We start from the raw sequence: 26,058 nt of genomic DNA, 5'->3' as shown, positions 1-26,058 counted from the left end.
ACATTTCAGCACACAGATAGAAACTGCAAACTAGAGCAGCTTTATTAGGATCTCTAATATTTCTGAGGAGTCTGAAGGTGCTGACAGCTTATGGTATGTCTTACCCAGGCAAGTGCAAGTGCCTCAAAGTCCATCTATCTGCAATTCCTGGAAGGGGTAAAATTACAGAGCACGCTTTTCCTCTGAGAAGGAATCCTCTCCCCAGAGGTTAGAACTGGGGAACAAAAAGCATATTACAGCTGGAGATCTGACGAATGATACTCATTTGAACTTCCATATAATCATCTGTGCCACACTGGCTGCCTTTGCAAAGCAAGGTTGTTTAGAACCCAAGTTGATTACCTTCCTTGTTGTTTTGCCAAGTAGTTTAACTTTAGTCCTACATCAAGACCTAACCCTGAAGTTCTGCCACCCCTCAGCACTCACTGACAGCAATGGAAGCAGCTCAAGGATGGCAGAAGCAGGCCTCTGTTGTGCTTGGGCTATGTCCTTTTTTACTTTTTGTCCTCACTCAATTATTCTCAGCTCCGCACCACTCTTTCATAGTAGGCACCTCAGGGTGGAGGGTGTTAGGAAAGAATTTTATTTCTCAGGACTGCAGAAAATGGTGTTTCTCAGGGCTACAGAAAAAGGGAAGTAGTTTCAAATATCCAAGTTGTGCACATTGTCACCACAGCCCTGTTTGCATACAAGCCCATTGTCAACCAAAGAAACTGGAAAATTATGGCTATTTATCTATCCTTCTTTTTACCCCCCGTAGGGCCTCTTTTGGCAGAGCAGCTGAACAGTTTGCATTGTTTCAAATTTAATGTTTGCAGATGGTTTTATTTAGAATCTGTTTTATTGGTGAGACATGCTTCCTCTGTTTATTAAATTATGCCTACTTTTTTGTCATCCATCATGTTGCCCACAATTTCTGCACAGATCTCGAGGGTAGGGCTGGTTGTTGCTGTTGCCGTTGGGGAGATTACTTTTTTTGGGGGTAATTTGAAATATGATCGAACTCCGAGCGCCAGGGAAACACGGCTGGTGCTGATGTATTTCTCACAGAAGAGCATGACACTCCCGACGGGCGGGCAGAGGCGCGGGGCGCTGCCGGTGAGAGGGGCGCCCGGCCAGGGGCAACTCCGCCCCTGCTCCCGGCCGGCGGGGGAGCCCCCGGGCACGGCCCCGGGCGGGGGTCGCGTCTCGCCGCCGTCCCTCGAAGGCGGGCGGCCCCGAGGGCGCGGGCTGCCGGCTCCGGGCTCGGCTCCGCGGGGCGTCGCGGCGGGTGCCGGGCGGTGGCAGGTGGTGGCCGCGGCAGCGCCCGGAGCGCAGCCCGGCGCCTCGGCCGGGCCGGGCCCCCACGGCCGGCAGCTCCCCCCGCGCGGTGCCCGCGGGCCGCCCAACCCGTTTGTGTCCTGCGGAGCCCCCTCGAGCCCCCGGGCGGCCGCGGGCGCAGATCGCCGGCGGCCCCGCGCGGAACTCGCCGGCTCGGGAACAGGAGGTGGGGACCGCGGGCGGTTTGGGTTTGCTCGGCTTCTTCTGGGTTTGTTTGGGTTCCCCCCTCCCCCCGCTTTGTGCGGCTTTTTGGGGTTGGTTTTTACTATTTTTTCCCCTCCTCTTTTCCCAGCTCGGGTATTTGGAGGGAGGGCGGGAGCGCCGCGGCCCCGTGAAAGCCTCGGCGGGCCGGGCCGGGCCGGGCCGGGCGGGCCGGCGGCACCTCCCCCCGGTTCGGGGGGTCCCCGGGCTCGGCCCCCGAACGCCCCTCTCTTCCGTTCTCCATGTCATTTCCTGTGCTAATAAGATGGTGGTCACGGCCGGGAGGGAGGGAGCCGCCGCTGCCGCCTCCGCCGAGCCCGGCCCGGCCCCGGGACCCGTCCTCGCCTGGGACTAGCCAGCGGGGCCGGCGGGGTGGGAGGGCGCAGCCAGCCGGGCTCCCCCCGCCCCTCCCGGGCGGAGCGGGTCCCCCGACGCCGAGGCGGGCTCCCCGCGCCCGCAGCGCCGAGGTGAGTCAGCCTCGCTGGTAGCCAAGGTGGCCACGAAAATGGCTGCGGAGCGCGTGGGGGGGACCCGTCCCAGCCTGGGGGGGAGGTCCGGGTAAGGGGTGCCCGCAGCGGGCGGGGCGGCAACAGCGACCCGCGGGCACAAGTATCGCCCCCCCTCCCCGTCCTGCTCTCCCCGCCGGGGCGGGCAGCGCGGGGCCCGGCCCGTCCCCGCCGCTCCCGCCGCGCCGCTCCCGCCCGCGCCACGGCTTCCCCCGCCCGGCCCCCCCCGCGCCCCCGCGGCCGCCAGCGCGGCCCGTGACTGACGCGCCCGGCGGCCAATGGGCGGCGGGGGCGGGCGGGCGCGCGCCACATTGGAACGCGGGGGCGGGGCCGCGCGGGGCGCTCCCGGGGGCGGCGGCGGGGACCGGGACCGGGATCGGGACCCGCACCCGAGGGAAACGAGAACCGCGCGGTGGCTGCGCCCTGCTTGCGGGCAGCGTGCCTGCAGCATCGCCCGAGCCCCGTGCAGACCGCCAGGAAAGAGTTGTCCTTGCATAGCTTAACCAGGATGCTCTGTTAACTCCTGTTGAAAAACTGCAAATGCATATTCTTCTTTTTTTTTTTTTTCTTAAAGTTAGAGAATCTTTCAAGCTTCCTTGCAAATGTTCCTGTATTCCTTCTCGTATTTCAAAAGGAAACAGAAGATGCCTCCAAGTCCCCTTTCAGATCCCCGAGACAAAAAATAAAAAGCTGGCCTGTGGGCAAAACTGTTGGCTTAGTGTTGCTTCCTCTTTCTCCTGTGATTAATGCCTCTCGTTAATGGGAGGAGAACTGGCAGAACCAGCTTAAAAAATACCAGCCTAACTGTAAGATAAGGTTGTTTTCCAGCTCTGCAGGTGTGTGTGGTGTTGTGTCGAGCAGCAAAAGAGCCCCAGCCCCAAATATCCAACAGCCCCCTGGATCCGGTCCTGCCGGTGAGGTTTGACTCCCTCAACTCTCTGAGAGACTGGTGGAGCATGAGCTCACTGCCTGGATTAGGTTTTGTGTCCTCTAAATTTCTGTTTGTCCAGTCACCAAGATTATAATCTGAAAGTGGACATGGAAATGACTCCTGACTCTCTGATGGATTTTGTATAAACCCTACAAAAGATGAACTTGTCTAATGAGGATGGTGTGTTTTTTCAACTGCAAGCTGCAATCAGCAATGAAAGTATTCAGTTGATGGGTGTTTGCTTCTTGCAAGGGGTGCTCGGACCAAAGCTGCTTCTGCTCAGAAAAGAGTAGTTTAGCATGGGGCTCAGTGAGGAAGGGCTCCTAAATAACATGCAGCCTGCAAAGAGTTCAAGTGTTGGGGCCAGCAGAAGGACTGTGTTAATGAAGGAAGAGTTGGCTAGCTGGAACTGTGCACCAGGGAGGATTTGAAGTAGCCATGGGAGATGCTAAAAGTTGCCCTGGCTCTTGGCTAGATTCTGAATTGGTCAATCCGACTGCAGGGTGGAGTAGCGGGATAGGGAAAGTGGCAGTTCTCTCCTGCCTGGCAGTAATGTCAAAAGCTGCTGCTCCTTCTGCCTGTTTATGGGCTGTGAAGGAGGTCCTGTGGCTCTCAATTCAGTGCTGGCTTTGGTGTGGAGCTTTCTGGTTTTAGGATATGGACCTCTTGCTCCTTTAGCGTCTTTGTGGACCATGCATGAAGCATGGTACTTCCTGGGCCAGTTTATGGGGAACTCTCCCATTGCAAGCCTTACTGGTTGCTGATAGCAATTAGTTGCACTTTTTGACAATTAAAGAGGAGGATTATTGTGAGGGTGATAACTGATTTCTTGCAAAAGCAAGAACTTCTCTGAAACCTTATTTTTTATGAACTGAGGCAAGATCCATCTTATTGGAATGGGTTGGGGGCAGGCTGTTGCTTGCATTCCTTACTGGAAAGTGATGGACCTGCTTGAGATGGGTAGGAGCAGTGTAAAGGTTGTGTCCGTGAGTATCGCAAGAGGAGCCTGAAGCGGGAGGGCTCCTCCACTGCAGCAGGGTGGCTTTGTGATCGAGGAGCCGCAGGCATTGTGCTGAGTGGAAGTTGCCGCCCTGAATCAGGAATCAAAGTATATATATTGAGGAGAAAAACAACAAGCCCAGGCAAGAGAGGTCTTTGGTTTTTTTACAGAGAGTGTTGTGTACACTTTATCCTTCTGTGTTTTTTTTTAATATTCCTTTTTCCTTTTGTAACTCCTGTCTCATGCTGGCTAATTCCCAAGTGGAGTTGTGGTTTTTTAAGCTTTTTTTCCCTCATGTCCATTTATGCAAGAGAAGTACGTGCTTTTACCTAGCTCTTTATTCTTAAAGTAGCTGTTAGCAGGGCCTGTCTCTTGATGGTTCAACTGTAAGTGCTACTAAACCATTTCCAGAGCTCTTAAAATACTGCCTAAAGTTTGTGACGTTTTGGAGTAGCATATTTAAAATTGTTATTGCCAATCCAGTGTTGCTACATGGGTGTAAAAATTTGTATGGGGAAACTAAACATAGTCCCAAAGACAAAATGTTTTGGGTTTGTTTTTAGTTTGATAAATAATAATACTGTAGGTTAACTGGAGATCCTCCAGAAGGAAGAAATAAGCTGCCAAAATTTCATCTGAAGGTATAAGTCAGGGTAGATGTGAGAAGTAATTATTCTTGTTTCCAGTGGCTTGAGTGCAGGTGGGAACTTCTGATGCCTCTTTTGCATTGGGAACATGTGAATCTGAGACCTATGGTTTTCCTAAGTAAAGCCAAAACAAGCAAACCTCACTTTTATTCTCCAGTTTGGATTGCAGTTTTCCAGTATTTTTTCAGAAATCTGGATTCAATTGGATGCACATCAGGGTATGCTTGATGTGTCTTCTTGCATCAATGTTGAGTTGACTGATCTGGTCTCTCACCTGAGTACGAACCCTTGGGACCCCAGGGCTGAGAGCTGCTTGAGGCACAGGCCGGTGAGGTGGAGTCAGCACGTGCAATTGATCTTGCATTGAGCGAGTGGCACAATTCCTCCTGGCCTGCCACTGGGCAGCCCTGCTGTGGGATGTTTGATCTGCTGCTTCACGTTTCGCTCCTTGTCATGCTTGTGGCGTATTTCATTGCAAGTGTGTCTGTACAGCACTCCTGCCTGAGGCTCTGTTGTAGTGGGTGAAGTTTCTTGGACCAGAGCTCTTGTGCAGCTGCAGACAGTTTTAGTGCCTCCTCTTGCACTGGCCTCTCTTCAGTAGTGGAGTAAAGAAGGCTTTAATTTCACAGGCTTTTCCGTTCTCCCTGTGACCTCTTCTCTGCTACTGAAGGCGTTTATAAATAAAGCCTCTAGAGCAATGTTCCATCTAAAGCTGCATAGTGAAATGTTGCTTTTCAGGAATCCCTTCTAGTTAAACTTGCCTGTACAAGTGGATTCCCGTAGCAAGTCCAGCCACCCAAAGAAAAAGCAGAGATAAGGTGACAGGTTCGTATCACCCTTAATGGCATCTTCAGAAAGAAGATGAGGGAAAAGTGCTTTGGAAAGGGAGGAAGTTTGGAGATAAAAGAGGCTGAAGAGCAATGGAAAACACTGCCATTCTGTGGCATCTTTGAAAAGTGGGAGCAGCCAAGGTGGATGGAGAAGAAATCTGGTGAGGAGGCCAATGCAAGTGTCCCATGTTAGAAAACTTTTTCTTTATCACGCCCTCCATGTGATGGGCACTACAGCGCTCATAGAAAAGACCAGGAGGATTGAGAGCAAGGAGGCAAAAAAGCGGAGGTGAAGGGGTAAATTTTGACTTGGCATCTAGAATCATGTTCGCAATGTGGTTTTTTTAGAAGTTTAGTTACTGTCCTCACCACATAGGCTTTGGACTTCCGCTAGAGTCAGTGAAGGTGGTACTAGAACTGGCATTTTTCCTCCTTTCATTTCATCCTCTGCACATAATTGGCAGAGCCTGTGTTTCTGCAGAGAGACAGTCAAGCAGTTAAGAATACTGAAACTTGAAGCTTTGCTGTTATGCTTCTGGATCATTGATCCGTTTGTGGGAGCGGGATAGTTAGTATCCTTCAGGGCTGTTGCTCAAATGCCTTGTTTCTCTGCAGGGCTGGGAAGAAGTACTCTGGCATTTCAGACTCAGAACACTTTCCCTGCAGTCAAAAGGTAAAAGCATTATACATATAATTTAAAATTTAAGCTGCAGAAACTGGCAGCCTCCAGAGGGAGACCAGTAATGCGTACTGCAGAACTGTTTCAGTGCAGTCCCTTGGGCTGTCCCATGGACAGCCATAGTGAGGGGCCTGTCGGAAGGGTCTATCATAAGGGGAGTTGTCCAGTTTGAACAACTCTGATAAATAGCTCTGCCCCCTTTCTTCTCTCCTTCTTAGGCTTTGGCTTTTCAGCAAGGCTAGTTTTACTTTGCCTGTAGTGATTTGTCCCAGAGGAGAGACTGCTATTCTAAAGTCTCAGCATTGAGCCCTACCAGGGCTGCCACTCCCAGCGGCTCAGCCGGCCTGCCTGTGCTGCTGTCAGCTGGGGGCTGGCTTTTGCTGGTGGAAACTTAAGTGTGAGTACTGGGTGAGATGTATAAGGATAGAGTGGTAAAAGTGCACAGGAGGTGATGTGGGGGATTATCTTGTGTGCCAGCTATAGAATTGCTGTAATTAGCTCCCCCTGAGAGTAAGCGGTGCTCCTGCCTTGCACAGTGGGGAGCTGATACACTGAGTATCCTTTGCTGATCCCCAAGCCAAGTCATTGCTGCATGCTGCAGAGCATTGTCTTCAGGCTCCTGACTATGGATCAGGGCATCTGGAGCTTCAGTGGCCCCCACTAACATGCTTTCAGTGTTGAAGGCTGGTAGTTGGAGCTGATATTGGTCAGGGCCATCAGCCATCTGCAGGCTGATAATCAATCTGAAATACTGTCCAGTACATTCTTTTTTTGGTACAATGAAGCTTGATTTAGAAAATGTATCATATAAGCTGTATCATAATATGCTGAGTGAGAGTTAAATGTGATTCTTCAACTGCAGATTAAGTGTACATAGAATCTTTCTGGAAATATGTCGTGAGTTTGACTGGGATTATTTTTCCACTCCCAGCGTGTTCCTCTTTACACCTTTCATTTGTATAAACCTTGACTTCCTCATATCTGTGTATATCAAGGCCATTTGCTGTTGTTTATTTTTTTTAAATTTCTTGTCTTCTGAGGCTGCTGGAGTACTTGATGTGGTCTTCCGTTTTCTTTACATTGGAGCCCTCTTGCTTAGAAAGGCTAATGATAATGTTAAATATGCCACAGTTTGCAGAGTCCAGTTCTATTCCTTCAGATGAAGTGAACGAAAACACTTGGAAACTAACTGCAATAAAAATCAATACCAGTGAGACAGAAACATACTTTTATGAACAATATAATGTGGTCTATAGAGTTGTCATGTTTCACATCTAGGAATGCAGACTATCTTTTCTGTGATCAAATTAGTTCAATCAGCTTTTGAAGAAACTTTTTAATTACTAATTTTCTCTTCCCTTCGTGATTGGAAAGAGAACATTCTTATGTATGATATATGTGTAAGTTGCTTTGTTCCTTGAGAAATTTTACCTAAATCAAGTAGTTAAGGGCTGGTGTATGGGTATAATGATATCTGACCCTTGGCTCAGAGTCATACCAGCTAATGTTGCATTGTTGTTGCAAAGGCAGTACCTCCAGGATGGTGGATCCACTTACTGCATCTCCTGCATGTATTGAGAGCTTGCACCAACTACATCATATGCTAATGTATCCTCTTTAGGTTTGATGGACTTAACTGGTGTTTGATTGATTGATTTTTTTTTTTTTTTAACTAGGTCTCATTCCTAGTCAGGTGATGAAATGTTGGTTTTGAATTCTGTTGGGTAGTTGGTGAACTTTTGTAGTCCCTCAGTGACTTGTGTACATGAAGTCACTCTGACATGCTCCCTCTGCTTTTTGGACTGGAATTAAATGAGTTCTTGGGCTCCTTCCATGCTTCTGTTAATCAGCGTTTTAAAATTGCCCATAGCATAAAGGACCAGGCATTTCTGTGCAACCCAATACCTTTATGTAGAAGATGCACTTGAGGAGTGGGGGTTGCACGAACGGACCACAAGTGCTTGGCCCCTGCTGGAAATTTTTTTCTTGTTAGCTGTGTTACGATCTACAGGGTCTGAACACCTCTCTCTCTGTATGGAAGGGAATGTGCAGATCAAGTGGTGGTGGTGGTGAATTCAGCACACGGATATCTGATTTCTTGGCAGATCCGACATTGGAGTATCTGGACTCCTGCCTGCCCCAAGGAAAAGGGTCGGTGTGACCCATGCTCAACCAGTGCTCATCCAAGCCGCGTAACATGAGCCCCTAACCTGTAGACAGATTTACCAGCTCTGAATAATGTCTGTTGTGCTGTGAGATCTTATCTTCCTAATGGCCTGCAAGAGGTACAAATGAGGAGAAATAAATATGGCTCTTGCTTTTGCTTCCTCTGCATTTTGTGGAACAGTTGATTTTTTCTCATTCTTCCAGTTGTGTTCATTAGTGCTTTTAAAAGATTGAGCTAGTTTGTCAGAATTTTGGGAACAAATGAAAGTATGATTTGCTCCTACCTTCTCATTTGCCCCCAAATATTCTTTCCCTTTTTGCTGAACAAGTAAAAAGGAAGGAGCCATCTGCCGTGTCCTGAAGCTTGAGTAGAGTGAAACCACTGTAACAAGCATAGAGGAACTGTCATGTAACATCCTTCAACAGAAATGAACAGGCACCAAGTGGATAAATGTTGCCAAAGCAGGATTTTATCTTTATTTTGCATCTGTACGCACAGGTCCCAATGGAATGGGGATCCCCCTGCACCTGACACTGCCTGCCTAGAGGTATCCATGCTGCAGAGGCTTTATAGTTTGACATTTGATTCCTGAAGCTTTTGAGTTGGGTGGTGGGAAGGGGCATTGCTCAATAACCAGGTGCCTACTGGAAGTCCAGAGGTCTCTTGAAGGGGTGGGTGTTTCTCATCTGCTTTTGGGATAAAGAGTTTTGGATTGCGATTTGTAAGTAATACCTTCTGCTCAAGAAACTTTCTGTCATGTGACTGTATCAAGGGTGAAATTGTGTTTTGTGACAGAATTTAAGGGCAGTCTTACAAAAAAGCATTGGTGTATATAAAGGCAGACCAGCAGCTTGTTGTTGCTTTTGAGTGTGGTGTTGGCTTAGTGCAGGAAAAGGGAGCTCCACCAAAATGCACTGAGTTTTCTGACAGTGGGGCAGCTTGAATTTAATGCATAGCTTTACAGATGTGTCTGCAAGCCTGTCTGTCATGTCTGGTCTTCTGACACCACTAAACATTTACCAGGGGAAGAAAATGCAGAGTACTGCAGGTAATCTTTCTTTTCTCTTTTTTAGGAAAAGAAAAAGCTGGAACTTCTAGAAAAGTGTTAAGTGAAAGGCTGTCCTGTTAGAATATGGATGTGCTTTCAGAGGGGCTAATTTAGACACTTAGGAAGTATATGTGGAGCTGATTGCTGGCTGGGTGCCAGTCACTGAAGGGCACCGGAGGCTGAAATGCCAGGCAGTGCTGGTAGTGCTGGCACTTCAGCTCATGACGGTTGAGTTGCATGAATTATCTCTCTGCCTTCCAGCTAATTTTATCCTGTTGATTTTTCATGAATCATTTCCCATCTCTGTGGGTTAGAAATTAAAGTGGAAGTTTGCTAGCCAGAATAGCCACATCTGCTATTTAGAAAATAGTGTCTGGGGTTTGCTTCCTGCCTACCCCCGCACCTTCTTTTCCCTTTCCCTTTTTACCTCCATCATTGTTCAAATACATGAATCATTAGTGCTGCTCACCCACAGAAATTTTTAGGCTGGCCAACCTGCACAAGTGCAGGGGTCCTCTGAATGTGCGTGACCTCAGTGTGGGTGGCTGGGCAGTGGGGGTGGCAGGCAGGTGCTGAGTGCTGTGTGGCAGGGTCCCAGGTGCAGAGTGAGGCTGTCAGGACCTCGTCGGGGCATCTTGAATTTCCTGCACGTGCCTTATAAAACATTAAAGGCACTTTTCCCTCTCCTAGCAGAGCAGAAGAGTAGGAGTGTGGCAGTGGCCCAACCTGTCAATGCCTACCCAAGCGCTTCCTCGCCTTTTTATCTGTCCATGGATGAGAGTAGGTCATTTGGGCATTAAACTCACATCTCTGCTTCCCTTTGTTGAGCTCTGCGCCCTTGATTGCCATTGAGTCTGATGTCTGGGCCAGCAGCAGGGAAAGGCTAAGTTCATTATCCAAAAGCTGAGCACTACGAGGGATCCAGGGACCCACGTAGCAGTTGTGTAGCTTGGGGCCCTGTGGATAAGCAAAGTTTTGCTGGCAGCTGTGCTAAGGAAAAAGCAGGTTCCCATTAAACATAGTGAGCATTAGGTGAATGAGGGGAGGTCTCTAGCTTGCTGCTGTTCATTTTTAATCAGTCTTGGGATCACAGCAAATGCAGGAGACTGAAAGAGTCATCGTATTGGGACAGTTTTGAAAATTGCCAAGTGGATGGCCCAGGAAATGATAGGCTGAGGAAGCATGACACTAATCCTGGGTGAATACAGAGTTATTCATGCTTGGAAAGTGGTGTTACAGAACGTGTCTTGTACTTCTTAAACAGATCTGATTTTGTTTTTTGAGAAACTTATCACTGGTTTAAAGAAAGATCTGTAGATGTGATATATTTACATATATAAGGTAGTTAACTCAGTGCGTGAGAACCCAATTAGTATCGAATGCCAGAGAATATCAATAAAATACGAGTGGCTTAGGAATTGACAGTAGTGATTGATAGAGAGTCAGCATCCAATAAATATACTGAAATTGCAGTATAAATAGTAAAGGGGATGAAGGATACTAAAAGCTAAAGGACAGTATTAGCACACTAATAAATCAGGTATTTGCAGATTAACATTTAAGGTGAACATAGAAAATGGATTTTCAGTATCAAAAGATCACAGTTCTGGTATTGCCACTTTAGAGGAGTGGAACAAATAATCCAGCTATTTTAAGCTAGAGCTTGATCATTTTACAGAAGAGTCTCTGCAACATGATATGTGGAGGCTGCGTTTTCAAAGAAGTAGACTTGATAACTCTTCCCTTCAGATGAGGGGAAGGGAGAAGCTAGTTCTGCCTGACACTCAGTGATGCAGAAGAAAGCGTGACACCACTGACAATATGTGTAGATGAAATATGTTTGGTGGATTGTAGCTGTTGATAGGGCAGGACGGTATAACGCAGTTGGTTTGGTAAATGGAGCCATTGAAACAAAATAATTTTCATGCAGTCAGGTGGAGAGTTATGAATCTGGAAAGGCATATCCTGAACGTGATCTGTGAGGGGAGGCTGTGTCCTGAGCAGTCCCTTGTGAGAACATGGGTGTCAGAATGGGCAGGCAGCTCTGGGGAGCTTTCTGTGCCAGGTCCTAGCTGGAAAAGACAACCATGATTTTGGACACAAACAGGGAGGTAGTGAACGAGGAGGTAGTTTTATGTCTGTAACCCTTATATTCACTTCAGACTCAGTCTGACATCACTTGTGGCTTTCTACTGCCAGCATCTTGAAGCAATGGAGAGAAAATTAGAAGGATTACACAGTAGAATGATGAAAATTGTTGGAAAGCTTAGAAGAGATTGCATGAGTACGTATCCAGGGCTCTACAATGTATGTAGTTTAATTCAGTGCTTATCACTGTTGCTATCCAAACATCTTTCAGTAGTGCTTTAAGGAAGAAGGCTTACACCTGCCACTTAGCTGTACGCTTATTCTGTCCTTGGGGAGAAAAATGTTGGTGGAATAGCATCTAGTTTTAGTACTGGGGTTTTGTGTCTGTTTGTTCTAACTTTATAAATGAAGGTATATATTTATATTGAAGAAGCCAAAGGCAAAGAAGTGCAACTGGCAGTTCTGACCAAAGATGGTGAGGTTTTTTACAGCCATTAACCTGGGAAGCAATTCCTTCCATTTGTTCAAAGCAGTGTCCCAAGATGCCGAGTATTTCAGCCTTTCCCACCTAGTTTCAGGGCCCTTTGAAAGAACAACTGACTGGTGCCCAGAACTAAAGAGAGTCACATAAAACTTGTCTCTGAGGGGGATTAACAGTTGAGATGAACTTCTGATGAAGTGTTGGCTTCTCTTCCTCTTGCTAAACTCAGATGGAGACTTTTGTCCTGTTTGTAGGGTAAAGGTAAGGGATGGGACGGACATACGGGGGATCAGTCAGGCTGACCTAATTCTCCTTCCTACCCTTAAAGTGTGAATCTGTGAGATCAATGCAGGGAACTGAGTACAACAAAAATGAGAAGTGTTCATGTATTTTAAAATTGCAAATCACATATTCCTTCAGCTGCAGTATCTGCCTTGGTTCTGTGGCAGGTCACACTGTTTCAGAAGCTTTTAGGCTGCATGGGGTCATTAATGGTGTTAGCATCCTGCTTTTTTGAGTCCTTACTCAGCCCTTAACATAGGGAAGTTGCATCAAATAATACCTGGTTTGCATACACTTGTGCTGATCCGTGACGGCATATGGATCATCGTCCTACTCCGAGAGCAACAAAGGGCAAATGCTCCCAACTGACCATAATACAGAATGTTGTGTCAAATCTTTTAGTCATCAGCATTTTCCATCTTCACTAGAAGTCACCATAAAACAAACTTAAGACTAGTTCAGGGGTTATTTCAGAGGTTCTCTTCCTTCTTCCTCCTCTGAAACAAATCTATCATGAAGTGGATCATGGAAGGTTTTGATAACGTGTTTTGCCGATGAGCCATCTAAGAGTGACAGTGTGAACACGTCTTGCATCCATATGAAATGACAGGTGGAGTTCCAGGTTGGCAAATGGGAATTTCCCTGTTCCCAACCTGTCTGCAGTCAGGATGACAGCATGAATTTGGTATTGTGGCAAATGTTGTGTGCTGTTTGTCGTGTCATTTGCTGGTTTTGGGCAAGTCATTAAAATCACTGTGAACTCTAAGCCCACCCTGCTGGAAAACAGGTTTAAGTCTTTGCAATTTTGAAGCTGCTTCTCCAGGCTTCTTCAGAAAGCTGCAGAAAAACTGGTAATTTTTCCAGGTATCTTTCTTGTAGTCCTGACATTCTTCAGTGTTCTTTCAAAACTCAAAGAATGTAGTGGAGTAATTGGCAATGATTTAAACAAGTCCTGGTCACAGCCCATGGCTGTTTAAGTCCTACATCATGCATGCCCTATAATTTTAACTAATTAAGTTTGAAGTTTTGACTGCTTCAGCTTGTCTCCAGCTGTGCTGGCTGCATTCAGCCCTGCTCTGTGACCATCAGAGAAGAGCCCTGGCCTTGCAGCAGGTTGGGAGGCAGGTCATCACGTCTTGCCCTGCCACCACCAGCCTTCACTGTGCTGGTATGCTGCTTTGCTGCACCACAGGGTGGAGGACAGCTTCACCCATAGGAGCATTGTTATTTTGGGGGGAATGTTATGCCAGCGCTGTGGCAACTGTCAAGGCAAAAGCAATTTTCCCAATGGCACATTGGGTTATATCTGTCTGTGGACAGTGGTCGTCCTCTGAGCACACTGGTTCTCCCTCTTGTTTTGTGGGATCTTTCAGTGTTTGATTTGGCTGCGAGCATGAGCTGCATAGCCAGCTGGTACTTCATAAAGTGGCCTGAAGTGGTTGGCATGGCCGAGGACTTTGGTAAGTGAATTCACCTCAGGGAGAACAGTCAGCCTGGGTCTTCCATGGCTGCGTGGTGGGGAGAGCTCAGAGCCTTGAATGCTGTGCTTTATTCCCCCTTCTCAGCTCATCAGTAGCCGACTGTTCTGGATTACTATTTCTGGTAATAATATGCAACTGTAGAAAAAGCATATGAACTCAAGTCCATCTTTCACCATGGGCCTGCACTTTAAAATGTGGTACAGGCTGTGCGAGAACTTTCTTAAAAGAAGAGGGGATGACCTCCAGAAGGCCAATGGAGAGAAACTGAGTGAAGGAGCTGTGTGCTGAGGAGGGGATGGATTCCTATATGGCTGTTTCACATGCAAGAATGTCCAAGTCTGGGAAACCTGCCAGTAAAATGTAAAATTAAAGCTCTGTTTTGTAGTCTGATCCATGCAGATAAGAGTCTGTGACTGTTAACTAATAACTACAAGAGGGACAGTGATAAAGGCGGCATACTTAAGGACAGGAATTCACAGGTTTGTTCATGTTTAACCCCATTTGGAGGCTTTTTCCTGCATTAGAGATTAACAGCTCAGATGTTCTTGTGTTTTCCACTTCCCTGATTTTGAGCAGTATTGTAAAATCACTGGAAATCTTAACATGTGTCATGCAGAAATGTGACAGGTCCTCGCCTACTTTTGAAGAAAACAAGAGAGGTTATGTGGCAGTGCCTGTGAACCTGGGCACAAGCCAGGGGCACCTCTTGGAATGTTTAGCAGTCACACTGGTGTCTTGGGCCCACTGAGGACTGTTGTGCCTTGTACCACAACTACCTTTGCTGTCCAGAGAGCTTGATGTTGTGTGCAAACAGCACCTGAACATCACAGTATCTCTCTCACCTAGGGATTGTCTTCTCTGACATGGTGCTAGGACTTTGTAGTAGGCTGTGTGCACAATGACATTTGGAGGGCTGAACATCCTGGTGGGTACAGGAACATACACGTGGGAGGCCAAGTACCCCCTGGGAACACCTTCAGCAGTAACCAAGGAGCCTGCTCTCCTTGTGCTTACGTGGTGTTTCTCCACATCACCTGAAATCTTCAGAGGCTCTTCATATTTAGGTGCTAGAAAAAACACAACTATAAAAATTGCAATTAAACCCCCAAAACAATGAAGTGGAGGGAGTGAAAACTGCAGAATGTGAACGCTCTTGTAGCTGTGGAAAACTAAAGGGGGAAAAGAAAGGGCAAGAGAGAAAAACTAATGGGCAGTGAAATTAGGAAAAAACTAAACACCACTTTAAATACATCAGAAAATAAAAGAGTCCTATAAGCACAGTCATCTACTGAGGTCTGGAACTGGAGAAATCTCATGTGTTTCTTTGCTGGCAGAAAAGCTAGAAGCTTGTACCAGTTACAGCAGCAGCGTAATGCTCTCTGTTGTAGCAGTTGCTTGGGAAATTACCAGGGAAATAGCTGCTACTACAGCAGTATGTTTTAAAAGTTTGCTGTTCTGGCTAACTTGCATCCAGGGATTCTAAAAGGGCTGGCTGAGAAGTGCTCTCTGGGTCATAAACGCTAATTTAAAAACTTTTTTTTTTTTTTTTTTAAAAACATACATAATGGCTTAAACTGAAAAGATGTTGTGTGTTGCTCATAAGCAGGTAAACCAATTTCAAGTTTAATTGGGCAAACTAGAACACTAACTGCAGTCTGATGTTTGCTTCCAGTAAAATAACATAGTAGCTGATATGGATTGTTTTGGTCATGATTTGAGGGGATCTTAATTGTAATATTCAGTCTGTAATGATTTTTTTAAAAATCATTCTTTTCTAACAGTGTGATTTTCTGGTGTTGCTATAATTTTACTTAATAAAGGTAAAACTGTTGGTATATCTTGTGTAATTATTGCACTGAAGTTGAACCACAGGTCATAGGATTAAACAGGTAGGATGATTCAGTGTGTCATACACACACTGTTGGAGTGAGTCCAGAGGAGGGCTGTGAAGATCAGAAGGCTGGAGCACCTCCTATGAAGACAGGCTGAGAGAGTTGGGGTTGTTCAGCCTGGAGAAGACTGGGGAGACCGTATTGTTGCCTTTCAGTACTTGAAGGGGACTTGTAAGAAGGCTGGGGGCAGACTTTTTAGAGGGGCCTGTAGCAACAGGACAAGGGGGGATGGCTTTAAACTGAAAGAGGGTAGATTTAGATTAGATATTAGGGAGAAATTCTTTACTGTGAGGATGGTGAGACACTGGAGCAGGTTGCTCAGAGAAGCTGTGACTGCCCCATCACTGGAAATATTCAAGGCCAGATCGAATGGGGCTTTGAGCAGCCTGGTCTAATGGAAGGTGTTCCTGCCTATGGCAGTGGGATTGGAACTAGATGATCTTTAAGTCCCTTTCAGCCCAAGTTATTCTATGGTTCAATGCATAAAGGAAAATTTGACTAAATTAAAGGTCACATTTTTTTGTGAAAACAGAGGGAGAGCCATTGCTTGATAGGTGTAGTGGTGTCAGCTGGGAATAGTTTTTTTGGCTTGATGCTAATCAAAAAGCAGGAGTGGGTCTCTTCTCCAATTTAAGAAGTGATAGGACGTGAGGAAATGCCTTCAAGTTGCACCAGAAGAGCTTTAGTCTGGATATTAGGAAAAATTTCCTCACTGAAAGAGTTATCAGACACTGGAAGAAGTTGCCCAGGGAAGTGGCTAAGTCTCCATTGCTGGAAGATGTTTAAAAGACACGTAGCTGTGGCACTTAGGGATATAGTTTATTGGTGGACTTGGCAATGCTAAGTTTATGGTTGGACTTGATGATTTTAAAGGTTGTTTCCAGCCTAAATTATTCTATGATTTAGTGGTGGACTTGGCAGTGCTAGATTTACATTGGACTCGATGATCTTAAAGGTCATTTGCAGCCTAAATGATCCTCTGATTTTAAATTTGTTGGTATCCTGGAAGAAAACCCCTCAAATTGGACTATGTATGTCAACAACATAAAGTCTGGGCAAGTTGCAAGTAATGAAAAGAGGTGAGTCAGTGGTGGAGTTGGGATTGAATATGTGCTGAGTGAGACAACAGGGAGTTGTGTGAAAGCCTGAAAGCAGTCATCTAGTCTCAGAGCAGGTGGGAGGGCTGACAGGATGCATGGTGGCCTGCGAGCTATCACAGGAGTGAGGGCTCTTACAGCAGCACGGCAGCTCACCAAAAACAGAACCCCAGCTGGGCACAGTGGGCAGAAAGTAAATGCATTACTTGGACACAAACATGGATATCCTGAGCAGGGCCAGGGAGGGTGTTATCTTGGTGCAAGGTGCTGCTCCTGCCAGCACAGGAGTGCTGTGACCAGTGCTGCACAGGAATGTTGCTGATAAGTTGGAGGGAGTTCAGGGGGGACCATGAGAAGGAAAGGCTGCAAAATGTGCCATACAGTAAAATGTGGAGCTTCGTATGTAAAGTAAACACCGGGCTTCTTCCCTTTTCTTTTTTCCTTGTTTGGAGGTATGCTGTAATTTAGCCTGAAGTTCACTGAAGGAAGCACAGTGACCTGCCTTGGCAGAAGGTCAGACTGTGTCATCACAGGGTTTCTCTTGCTCTGTAAGTCTCCATGAGGCAAGAGTGGGAAAGGAAAAGCTATTTTATCTTCAGAGACAGATGTCTGTAACTCTTCCTACTGAAGCCTTGAGGGATGTGGGTGTTTTAACTCCAGGTGTCCTGTCTTCCAGGTTCCAAAACGGAAGCAGTTGATTGTTCTGACTGAGACCATCTGCCCTGCAGCCAACATCCATCTTTCCTGTGCCAGTGTAGGCCCCACAGCTAACCAGCTCTGGGGCACCTGTCTCTTCTTGTCTTTTAACATTTTCCCCCTCCCCAGGGTTTTTCCCTCTTCAACTATTTTACTGCAGACTTTCCAGAAAAGACTTTCTTCTCCTCTGGGAAGGGCAAGTAGGCCCTACCTGCAGCACCAGCTGGTGCATAGGTGCAGGACTGGAGAGCTTCCCTCTTGCTTCAGAGAGCACAGACAAGGGACTCAACCTGCTAAAATTATAAGCCTCTCTTTGCCCTTAGTATCTCTTTCCTTCTGAATGGTGGTGGTAATTCTAAAAGAAAAAGTGTTTTGTTTTTGGCATCTTGTAGAGGCTTAAAAGTGCATGGTTTTGCCTGTATCTAGTTGTTGTTATGATGAGGCTTTGCTTTCAGACCACTATATGAATATTAAGTAATGCTCCTTGGTACAGGCTTGATAAATGTCTTTCAGGGTGCACATTGATGTGTGAGAAGTGGGACTGGAAAAACTATTCCATTGTCCCCTGGCACAAAGGGGAACCAGAAAGGTTGGAAATAGCCTTCTTGCTGTAAACAGAGCAGAAATGCAGGTCAGACTTCCGTGGTATTTAGCCCTATACAGGCATGTGTGGAATAAAAAAATTCCTGTCTTCAAGGTTTTGTGACCTTAGAACTTGAATTTAGGAATGCCCTGAGCCAAGTCATGATGGGGATGGGCTCTTCCACCAGCCCCCCCCGACAGAAGGAGTCTGATCAGCTGCTGAGGCCCTTCCATCAGCACTGCAGGTAGACAGCATAACAAAGCATGTCGTCCAGCTGTGGACATGGAAAGGGGGATCCCGGGGGACTTTGTGGGAAAGCAGTGTGAAATACGTATGATCTGGTATGGTATCTGAGAACAGCCAGTTCATGTGCCTTGGAGGAAGTCTTAAGATGAATGCAATGAAGAGATGAGCAGTGCTCAGCTTTATTCCTTTTCTCAAGCTGGGATGCTCTTAATCTTAGTAGCCCTTCCAAAAATCTAAATTAAACCCATTCCAAATTATCATCACTTGACACATCTGTATTTTCTCTTCAGCACCACCCCATGATGGAAGGAGGAGGAGGAGGGAAGAGTTATTATTTTGGAGCTTGTTGTCCTTAGACATCAAGTGACTGTTGGTTCTGTGATTCTGTGAAGTGACTCCTGGCTCTTGTGTTGAGCAAAGGGAGAGGCATTTTCAGTACAGCAGACTTGAGTGTCAGAGGGGTGGCTCAGTTCTGGACTTTACAAAGGACAGGAAGATTGAGAGCATAATTTGTGCAGTCTTGGTGGAGTCCTGAAGGGCACTGTAGGCACTTACCTGTTAGGTAGAAGGTGTCCAGAGCACATGGAAAGCTCCATCTGCAGGGGTGTAGTGCACTGCACTTTGTTCCCAGATGGAAACTGGCATATGTTATGTCTGTAGACAGATCCTGGGTCAGTGCCACAATCTGTATTCCTTTCTTGTCATTCTGTCCCCAAAGACCTGCTCTGAGATAGTGGTGCTCCATGTTCCCATAACATATCACATCCATCAGTCTTAAATTCCATATGCAACATTTTTAATGGGCACTGTGAAGCATACTTCAGATTCTCCATGCCTTAGGTTGCATCGTTTTGTTTCACGCAATTCATCTGACCTAGAGCTGAACTGCTCTTCCCTCCCCAGCCTAGGAAGGCATTTCCACCTGCATGCACATGTAGGTGCTCCAGTGTGTGATGGCGGCTCTTGGTGCCAGGAGGGAGCCTGCTCTGCTGGCTGTATCCTGGCCTGGGGGAGGAAGGTTGTGATTTCGTGGTGCTCATACTTCTCCTCCCTTCCTTCCTTCTTTTTCAGAACATGAGTGAGAACTTGAAGGACTGTTTGATCCAGACACAGGCTTCCTTAGGTGAGATGGTGACAATAAAAACAGAGGCCTGCTCTCCGTGCCGGGACCAGGAGTATGGACAGCCTTGGTACGTGGCTGAGCTTCAGACTGATGTACTCTAGCGCTTTCTCTCCACCTACCCCCTAGCTGGTTTTGGGCAATATACTTGAACTTCTTGAAGTTATTAAAGCCCTCCCTTGTGAGGTCTGCCTTGGGGTGTTTGACAAGGGTGGTCACCTACTAATGCACCTACTCCTGATGAAGCCACTACTTGTGTAGGCTTTAGCCTTAAGCCATCTCAGGTACCAGCTTTTGGCAGCTTGAATGGCAAGTTGAATTATTTCTCTGCTGCAGTTATAGGGCTAAAGGAGTTTGTCAGGCCCCGTTGCCTCAGCTCCTCTCTGTGTGCAGTCCCAATGTCTTGGTAGGTTAACATCATCTTTCTGTTGTTCCCTCCTCAGCTCTGGAAGGCCTGACCCACAGTCCATGGAGATGGAGCCCAAGAAACTGAAAGGGAAACGGGATTTAATCATGACCAAGAGCTTTCAGCAAGTGGATTTCTGGTGTAAGTATCTTGTGCCTGAGGGAAAAGCACTGCTGCTGCTTGTACAGACTTGGGTCTCTCCCTGTTGGTACCCTACTGGTTTGGACCTGGAAGCAGGGGGAAAAGAAGCCATGGACAAATTTAAATGCCCTCCTGAAAAGACTGGCACATTTGAAAGGGAAACTGTTGCACAAAATCAGCTTGTCCATGAAGGGGTTATGCAGAGGTAGGGAAGTAGGTGGAAAGTAAGCTAGAAACATGATAACACACATTGGAAAACCCCGAGAGTCTGCAAAACCCAAAGACTTGAATTCACAAACTGCAAAGGGAGCATTGTGCAAATGACAACTCTTTCCCCTGTATTCTGGAAAAGAAAACTGGTGCCACTAATGCATACATACAAAAAAGGCAGATCTGTGTCCCTGTCTGGACACCAAGAAAGTGCCTGGGGATGCTGTCTCTCTCCCAAGCACAGAATAAAGGCTATATGATGAGGGTATTTTTGTTGAGGGATGTTTTTTTTTTAGCTCCCCCTTTGGCGTGTGAGGAATCAAATCTTGGTTGGAGGACTTAGCTGCTAACCAGGGATATGCAGGAGCCCCCAGCCTCTGTCTTGGCAGGCAGTGACGGGCCTTTTCCCTATGCGTGCAGCCATCAGTGGCGAATGTGTGTAGAGCGTCAGGGTTTATGCAAGTGCACGTGTTGGTTAGGCAGGTGTAGGTTGGGGCAGAGCCCTTGCTGAGGGACATGGAGAAACAAGGGGGCAGTCAGTGAAGTGACTGTGTGTGTGGAGGCTGGATATTGGGGAGGGGGCTCAGCTGGGCAGGGGGGAGGACAGGGACCTGGCCTGAGTGCTGTGCATCTTGTGTGCTGCGTGAGCCGCACAGGCATCGTGTGTGCCCTGCCTAACCCTGGTTCCCTTTGCATCTGCAGTCTGCGAGTCCTGCCAGGAGTACTTCGTGGATGAGTGTCCGAACCATGGCCCCCCAGTGTTTGTGTCTGACACGCCGGTGCCCGTTGGCATTCCTGACCGGGCAGCGCTGACCATCCCGCCTGGAATGGAGGTGGTTAAAGAGCCCAGTGGGGAGAATGATGTGCGCTGTATGAATGAGGTGATCCCCAAAGGTCACATCTTCGGACCGTACGAGGGGCAGATCTCTAGCCAGGACAGGTCTGCAGGATTCTTCTCGTGGCTGGTGAGTGGCAAGTTTCCCCAACTAAGTGACACCTCAGTCATGCAGCTCAGAGCTGAGGGAGTCATGGGCTTGTGGTGCCAAACCTTAGCCATCTTCCCCCTTCTCTGAAGGTTTTGTGCTGACCGACATGGGCACTACGCAACCATCGACCTACCAGAAATATTAGCAGCTTAAGGGTATAGATATGTGAAAGGAGACCAGGTGCCATGACACCTGAGTTCAGTTCACAATTGTAGGAAGCAGAACTTGCTTCTGCTCTCTCTCTTGCCAAGAACCATGTTCTTCCATCCTCACTCAGTCTCTAGGTATCCTCTAGTGCCTTTCCCTGCTCTGGTCATCATTTTGACAATGGAGGAAGGATTATATCTACAGATCGCAGAGCTCTCTAATGGGCCTACAGCACTCCCTCCCAGATTGCCTGAGCAGAGGAGGTGGCCAAGAGGGCAAAAAAGAGATCCAGTCCATCAGGAACTGATTTACGTGCAGACTCCAGCACCAAACTCCGTATTTTTTTCCCCTCATACTACAGACCTTTGGTAGCATATGAGATAGAGCTGTCACTGGATTGACAGATGTTAATTTTTATGAGAAATGCAATGTGGGATTTGAGTTATAGGTGGGAAAAAAATTGAGAGCTGCTGATATTAAATGCTCCTCACACTTCTCCATTTGTAAAATAAATGTGTCTCAGCCCTGTCCTGAAAAGGAAGTTAATCTTTAATGTCTCAGGATTGTTAACAATTTTGTCAGCTGCATTTATAGTTCTGTTACAGATATCTGTACATAGAAAAATGCCTCTTAGTTGAGAGTAGCCTTCACACGCACGTTCAGGTCAGCAGCCTGCGGTACTAGGAGAGCTGAGATTCATGACATAGAGTTTCACATTATCACTTGGAACTCAAGCAGCAATCTGAGGTTCATATACCTTCTTCTGCCTGGACCAGCTGGTTGACATGGTGCATCTGTTCTCTTGTTCCATAGATTGTTGATAAGAACAACCGCTACAAATCCATTGATGGGACAGATGAAACCAAAGCAAACTGGATGAGGTGAGTCCAGTTCTCTTCTGCCTTCCCTTTTGGGGCTCTGTCTTCAAGACAGAGGCCATCAAACACTCCTTGTTGTTTTGTGTGTCAGAAAAACAAACCAAAATACCACCACCCATTTTGTAAACTGTGTGCTAGTGCTCTTTCAGTATTTATTTTAATGAGTGTCTTTTGGTGTCAGATTCAATGAAAAAGTCTAAAACAAACCATAGATGTGTACATGGAGGGATGGCTGTTTTCTGGAATGAGGATAAATGATAAAGATGATCCTATTTATCCACTCTTAAAAATGCTGACAGGTCTCACTCCATTTTTTTTTTTTTTAATGTTATGTTCAAATATTTGCAAAATGCTTTGCATTGTCCCCAAGATAACATTTGATTCTGTTTGGGTTTTTTTGTCCCTTCCCCTTTGACAGACACTGAAAGAAGTGCTTTTTTAGTTTTCTTTCTGGGCTTCACTTGAAACAGCCGTCTGTGATGGCTGTCATTTGTCAGTGTGAGCTGTCCTGTGTGAGGAGAGCGAGCTGCAGCAGTGCTGATAGCAGACCTGATGCGTGTGCTTGTGCTCCCCCTGCCGGCCCCGCGCCTCGGCAGGGCAGGGAGTCCTTACTGAACCAGGAGCAGGGCTGGCTCTGGTTTGGGAACTGCAGCAGGAAGGGAAAGTGTGTAACCATGATGCAGTGTTTCAAGTACTGGCATATATCTGTAAAATGTAGGTCACTGAGGCCTCGTACATGTGGTATGTCACCAGAGCAGGGCATTGCTCTGTACTGAGGCCTGTCCCACATTCAGACCAATCCTGTTTTCAGGGGTGAATCTTGGAAGCAGTTATTATCAAGAAGGCATTTCCTAGAGAGCAAAGCAGTGTGGAATTAACCTGGTTTGTTGGCCTGGATGTCTAGGATTTTCAGCTGTCACTCACTGAGGGAATAAAGAGTGTAAAGTACAGGTAGATGCAAGATTGACCTAATTGGTTATATGTGGTTGCACTGCTTTTGCTCCATTTGAGTCTTCACATGGATAGCAGCTGTTCTGTCATTTGTGTTCTATAAGTTCAGCAATGGATTTAATTTTTCTGCATGACAGTGAAGCTGGGGCAAAACAGTCTTGAAAAGCAAAAATTCTATGATCTCTTTATCCTACTGCCATGAACATAAGCTTGATGTCTGGATTTAAATGGGCACTACTTGTGGTCCTAGCACCGAAAAGCAGAATGTTCTTGCCTGAACTTGTATTTGCTATGATCCAGTCTCAAGATGAGTGTGGTCTGGGCTGTTCTATACAGCCTTGAAAGGCAAGGAAGTTATGGCTTTGCAGAAGGGGTACGTTTGCAACTCTTCTGGAAAAGGGTGTACTAAAGGACCTGTGCAGGTTATGCTGGTGTAACTGATCTTTCTGATTTTACTCTTGAAAATTCCTTCCAACAGTAGTATTATGTAGAGTCTGACTGACAGTTCAGGTGGCAATAGAGGTCCTCAGAAAGCCTTGGTTTTTTTTGTTAGCACCTTTCAAACTGAGGTGTGCTTGATATCCTATGCCAGAACATCACCTGACACTGAGATTGGTGAGTGAAACCATACTTTCAAGACGCTGTAGACAGCGCTCTTTTTGTTTTTCAGATGGTGCTCTTTGCTATCACTCACAGATGGAGTGCTTTGCAAAGTAGATCTACTCACCCTCTGAGTAGGTGGGTATGGCATGGGGAGGGCAGTTTGTGCTGATGCCTCTCTCTTCTTGTAGATCTCTGGCTATTGTTTTTGTTGTTTGAATATCACATCTGAGCCCATGTACACTGCAGCACTTGCTGGTTTAATTTCAAGTGACTGTTTACCCAGGGCAGTGGATGACAGGGAGGAAGAAATACGAAGCATAGCAGGTGGTGTGACAGTGGTAGCATCCTCGTGCCCTTTCTCTCATCCATCAGTCAGCCGATGTGAACTCCTGATGCCGGGAGCATGTTCTCCTAAGTTAGCTGCTGGCGGAAGAATAATGCACCCTTCATCTCTGTCCAGAGTAAAGTGCTGTTGTTTGCAATACTTTATAAAACTTCATGGCTTTGACTTGTGCAAACATCTTCCTCTGTTTCTATTTTTCTGGGCACTGATTATCATGGATTGCAGCAAACCCCAAATGAAATTAATGCTTTCTTGGACACAAACTGTAAATTGCTGGTGATGGGAGTCCTTCAAGCTTCTGAGGGGTTGCAGAGAACCATCTGTTTTCCGGATTGCTTCTGAGGAAATTCTGTTATTTAGTTATTGGTGTCCTCTAGAAATAGTGGATTTGAGCAAGAAATGAAAGTAATTCAGAAAGTCCAGGAAACATCGCTCTGTCTGTGTGTCACTTGGCCCAGACTGAGATGCAGGATAGGAAGTACTGCAAACTGATGGTCCCTAACTGAACTGTTGTAGTGCAGTGCCTCATGTTTGGGGTTTCCAGGCTAGTTTAGGCATTTATAGTCTGTATCCCTTCTTACATGTGAGTACTTGAGTACTTAGGCTTTTGGCACAGCTCAGATTCATCCTTTCTCATGTGAAAAGTCTGGTACAAGATTTCCTCACTTCTTTTTCCTTTGCCTTCCTTTCTGCCACCTTTTCTCTCCAAGCCTAGTAACAAAGAGGTCATGGGGAGCCAGACTGTTCTGTAAATCTTCCTGTATCCTTATAGTGGAGATGTCTGTGATTTGATCTTCATACAATAATAGAGCTTGGAAGGGAGCTCTGGTCGAGTGCTCCAGCAGCCTGCTTAAAGCAGGGCCAACTTAGATCAGTAGATCTTTTAAGTACTAAGCTGCTGTTTCAACTTTACAGGACCTTTTAAAAATAAACATTAAACAAAACTCAGGGTTACTGTGACTGCTCCTATGTTCAGGGTGAATAAAAGTCACCAGTCTATGAATGTCATTTTGTTGAACTTCATAAACTGATTTCTGTTACCTCGCAGCAAGTGGAACAAATGTTCTTATCATTAGAGAGTCAAATTTATGGAGAGCAAAAGGATCCTAAAGTACTGTGATCCCTGTAAAAAACCCCAAACTACTGCAAAGCTCTTGGAAAAGCTGTATGCTTGTTTCTTAGAGGCCAAGAAAAGTGGAGTTGGCTGATATCTTTGTGGGGTGATCATTTAGTGCCCATTGTTCATGTAGGTTACAATGCCATGTGTTTTTAAAGAAATAGCTGTACTGTTTCGGACCTCAGATTGACCTGGGCTGAGGTGTGAATTCACAGCCTCACCGCTGAGATTCCTCTGGAGCTTGCTGAGACACCACATGGCACCCCAGAGAAGTACTTGCAAATATCGCTGACTGTCTCTAGGGACATACTGCATGGTAGAGGAAATGCATGAGGGGAAACAGATCTCTCTGCTAGTAATACTGTCTGCATTTTTATAAGGCTGAGGTAAATGTGCCTGCTAGGAACCTAACATTAATTGAATTTGTGATTAAAACTGGCCAGAGCTCATTACTCTCTGTGTGGCAGGTTTGCGATTGGAATAGGTGAGTTATCTTAGATGCTGGAGCAAATGAATGGAAACTCTGAAATCTGAATATCTAGGCCTACCACAGGCTGTCCTAGGTGCATTTGTTGGGATACCCTGTCTGGGAAGAGCAAAAAGGGCTCGACTTCCCCATCAGTGCAGTTTTGCTAGTGACAGCAGCCGTGAATTCAACAAGAAGAGGTTGTGTCAAGTTGCCTTACCCTGCAGCTCTGGGGAGACTCCTGTTCTGCCAGCTCACTCCCACCCAGGAGCACTTTGCAAAATACTGTGACTTGTTTCCACCACATGGAGGCACTGATGATACTGTGCAGTCATGGGTACCTGCTGAGAATATACACAAAGCACAGTTTTGCTGAATGTGTTAAAAATGAAACTGTGAATATTCCCTTGCTCTATGTTCCGAGTAGCCTTTTCCCTCCTTCCAGTGTTCAGCTGGGAGAATTCTTTTCTCCTTTTAATTTGGTGAGGTTTTTTTTGTTGGGTTTTTTTGAGGTC

At 46.5% G+C, this 26,058-nt stretch overlaps 1 protein-coding gene across 3 annotated transcripts in view; it reads left to right on the top strand.

Annotated features, from left to right (window-relative positions):
• Nucleotides 1-1,403: 1,403 nt before the first annotated feature.
• The window catches only part of PRDM11 (PR/SET domain 11), a 44,097-nt gene continuing 19,442 nt past the window's right edge, over nt 1,404-26,058 (top strand). For 2 of the 3 annotated variants that reach the window (XM_027892307.1, XM_027892305.1), the window contains exons 1-5: nt 1,665-1,988; nt 19,247-19,365; nt 19,739-19,842; nt 20,755-21,017; nt 21,999-22,066. In XM_027892307.1, coding sequence (XP_027748108.1) covers nt 1,764-1,988; nt 19,247-19,365; nt 19,739-19,842; nt 20,755-21,017; nt 21,999-22,066 — 779 coding nt within the window. In that variant the 5' untranslated portion in view covers nt 1,665-1,763. Of the gene's footprint in view, nt 1,487-1,664; nt 1,989-19,246; nt 19,366-19,738; nt 19,843-20,754; nt 21,018-21,998; nt 22,067-26,058 lie in introns of those variants that run through there. The other variant, XM_027892306.1, reaches the window with a different exon arrangement.

The sequence above is a fragment of the Empidonax traillii genome, unplaced genomic scaffold (assembly GCF_003031625.1).
Source record: "Empidonax traillii isolate 1590-97213 ecotype Southwest subspecies unplaced genomic scaffold, ASM303162v1 scaffold345:size607713, whole genome shotgun sequence".
Taxonomy (NCBI): Eukaryota; Metazoa; Chordata; class Aves; order Passeriformes; family Tyrannidae; genus Empidonax; species Empidonax traillii.
Note: the sequence above shows the minus strand (reverse complement) of the source record. Positions and strands in the feature narration are given on the sequence as shown.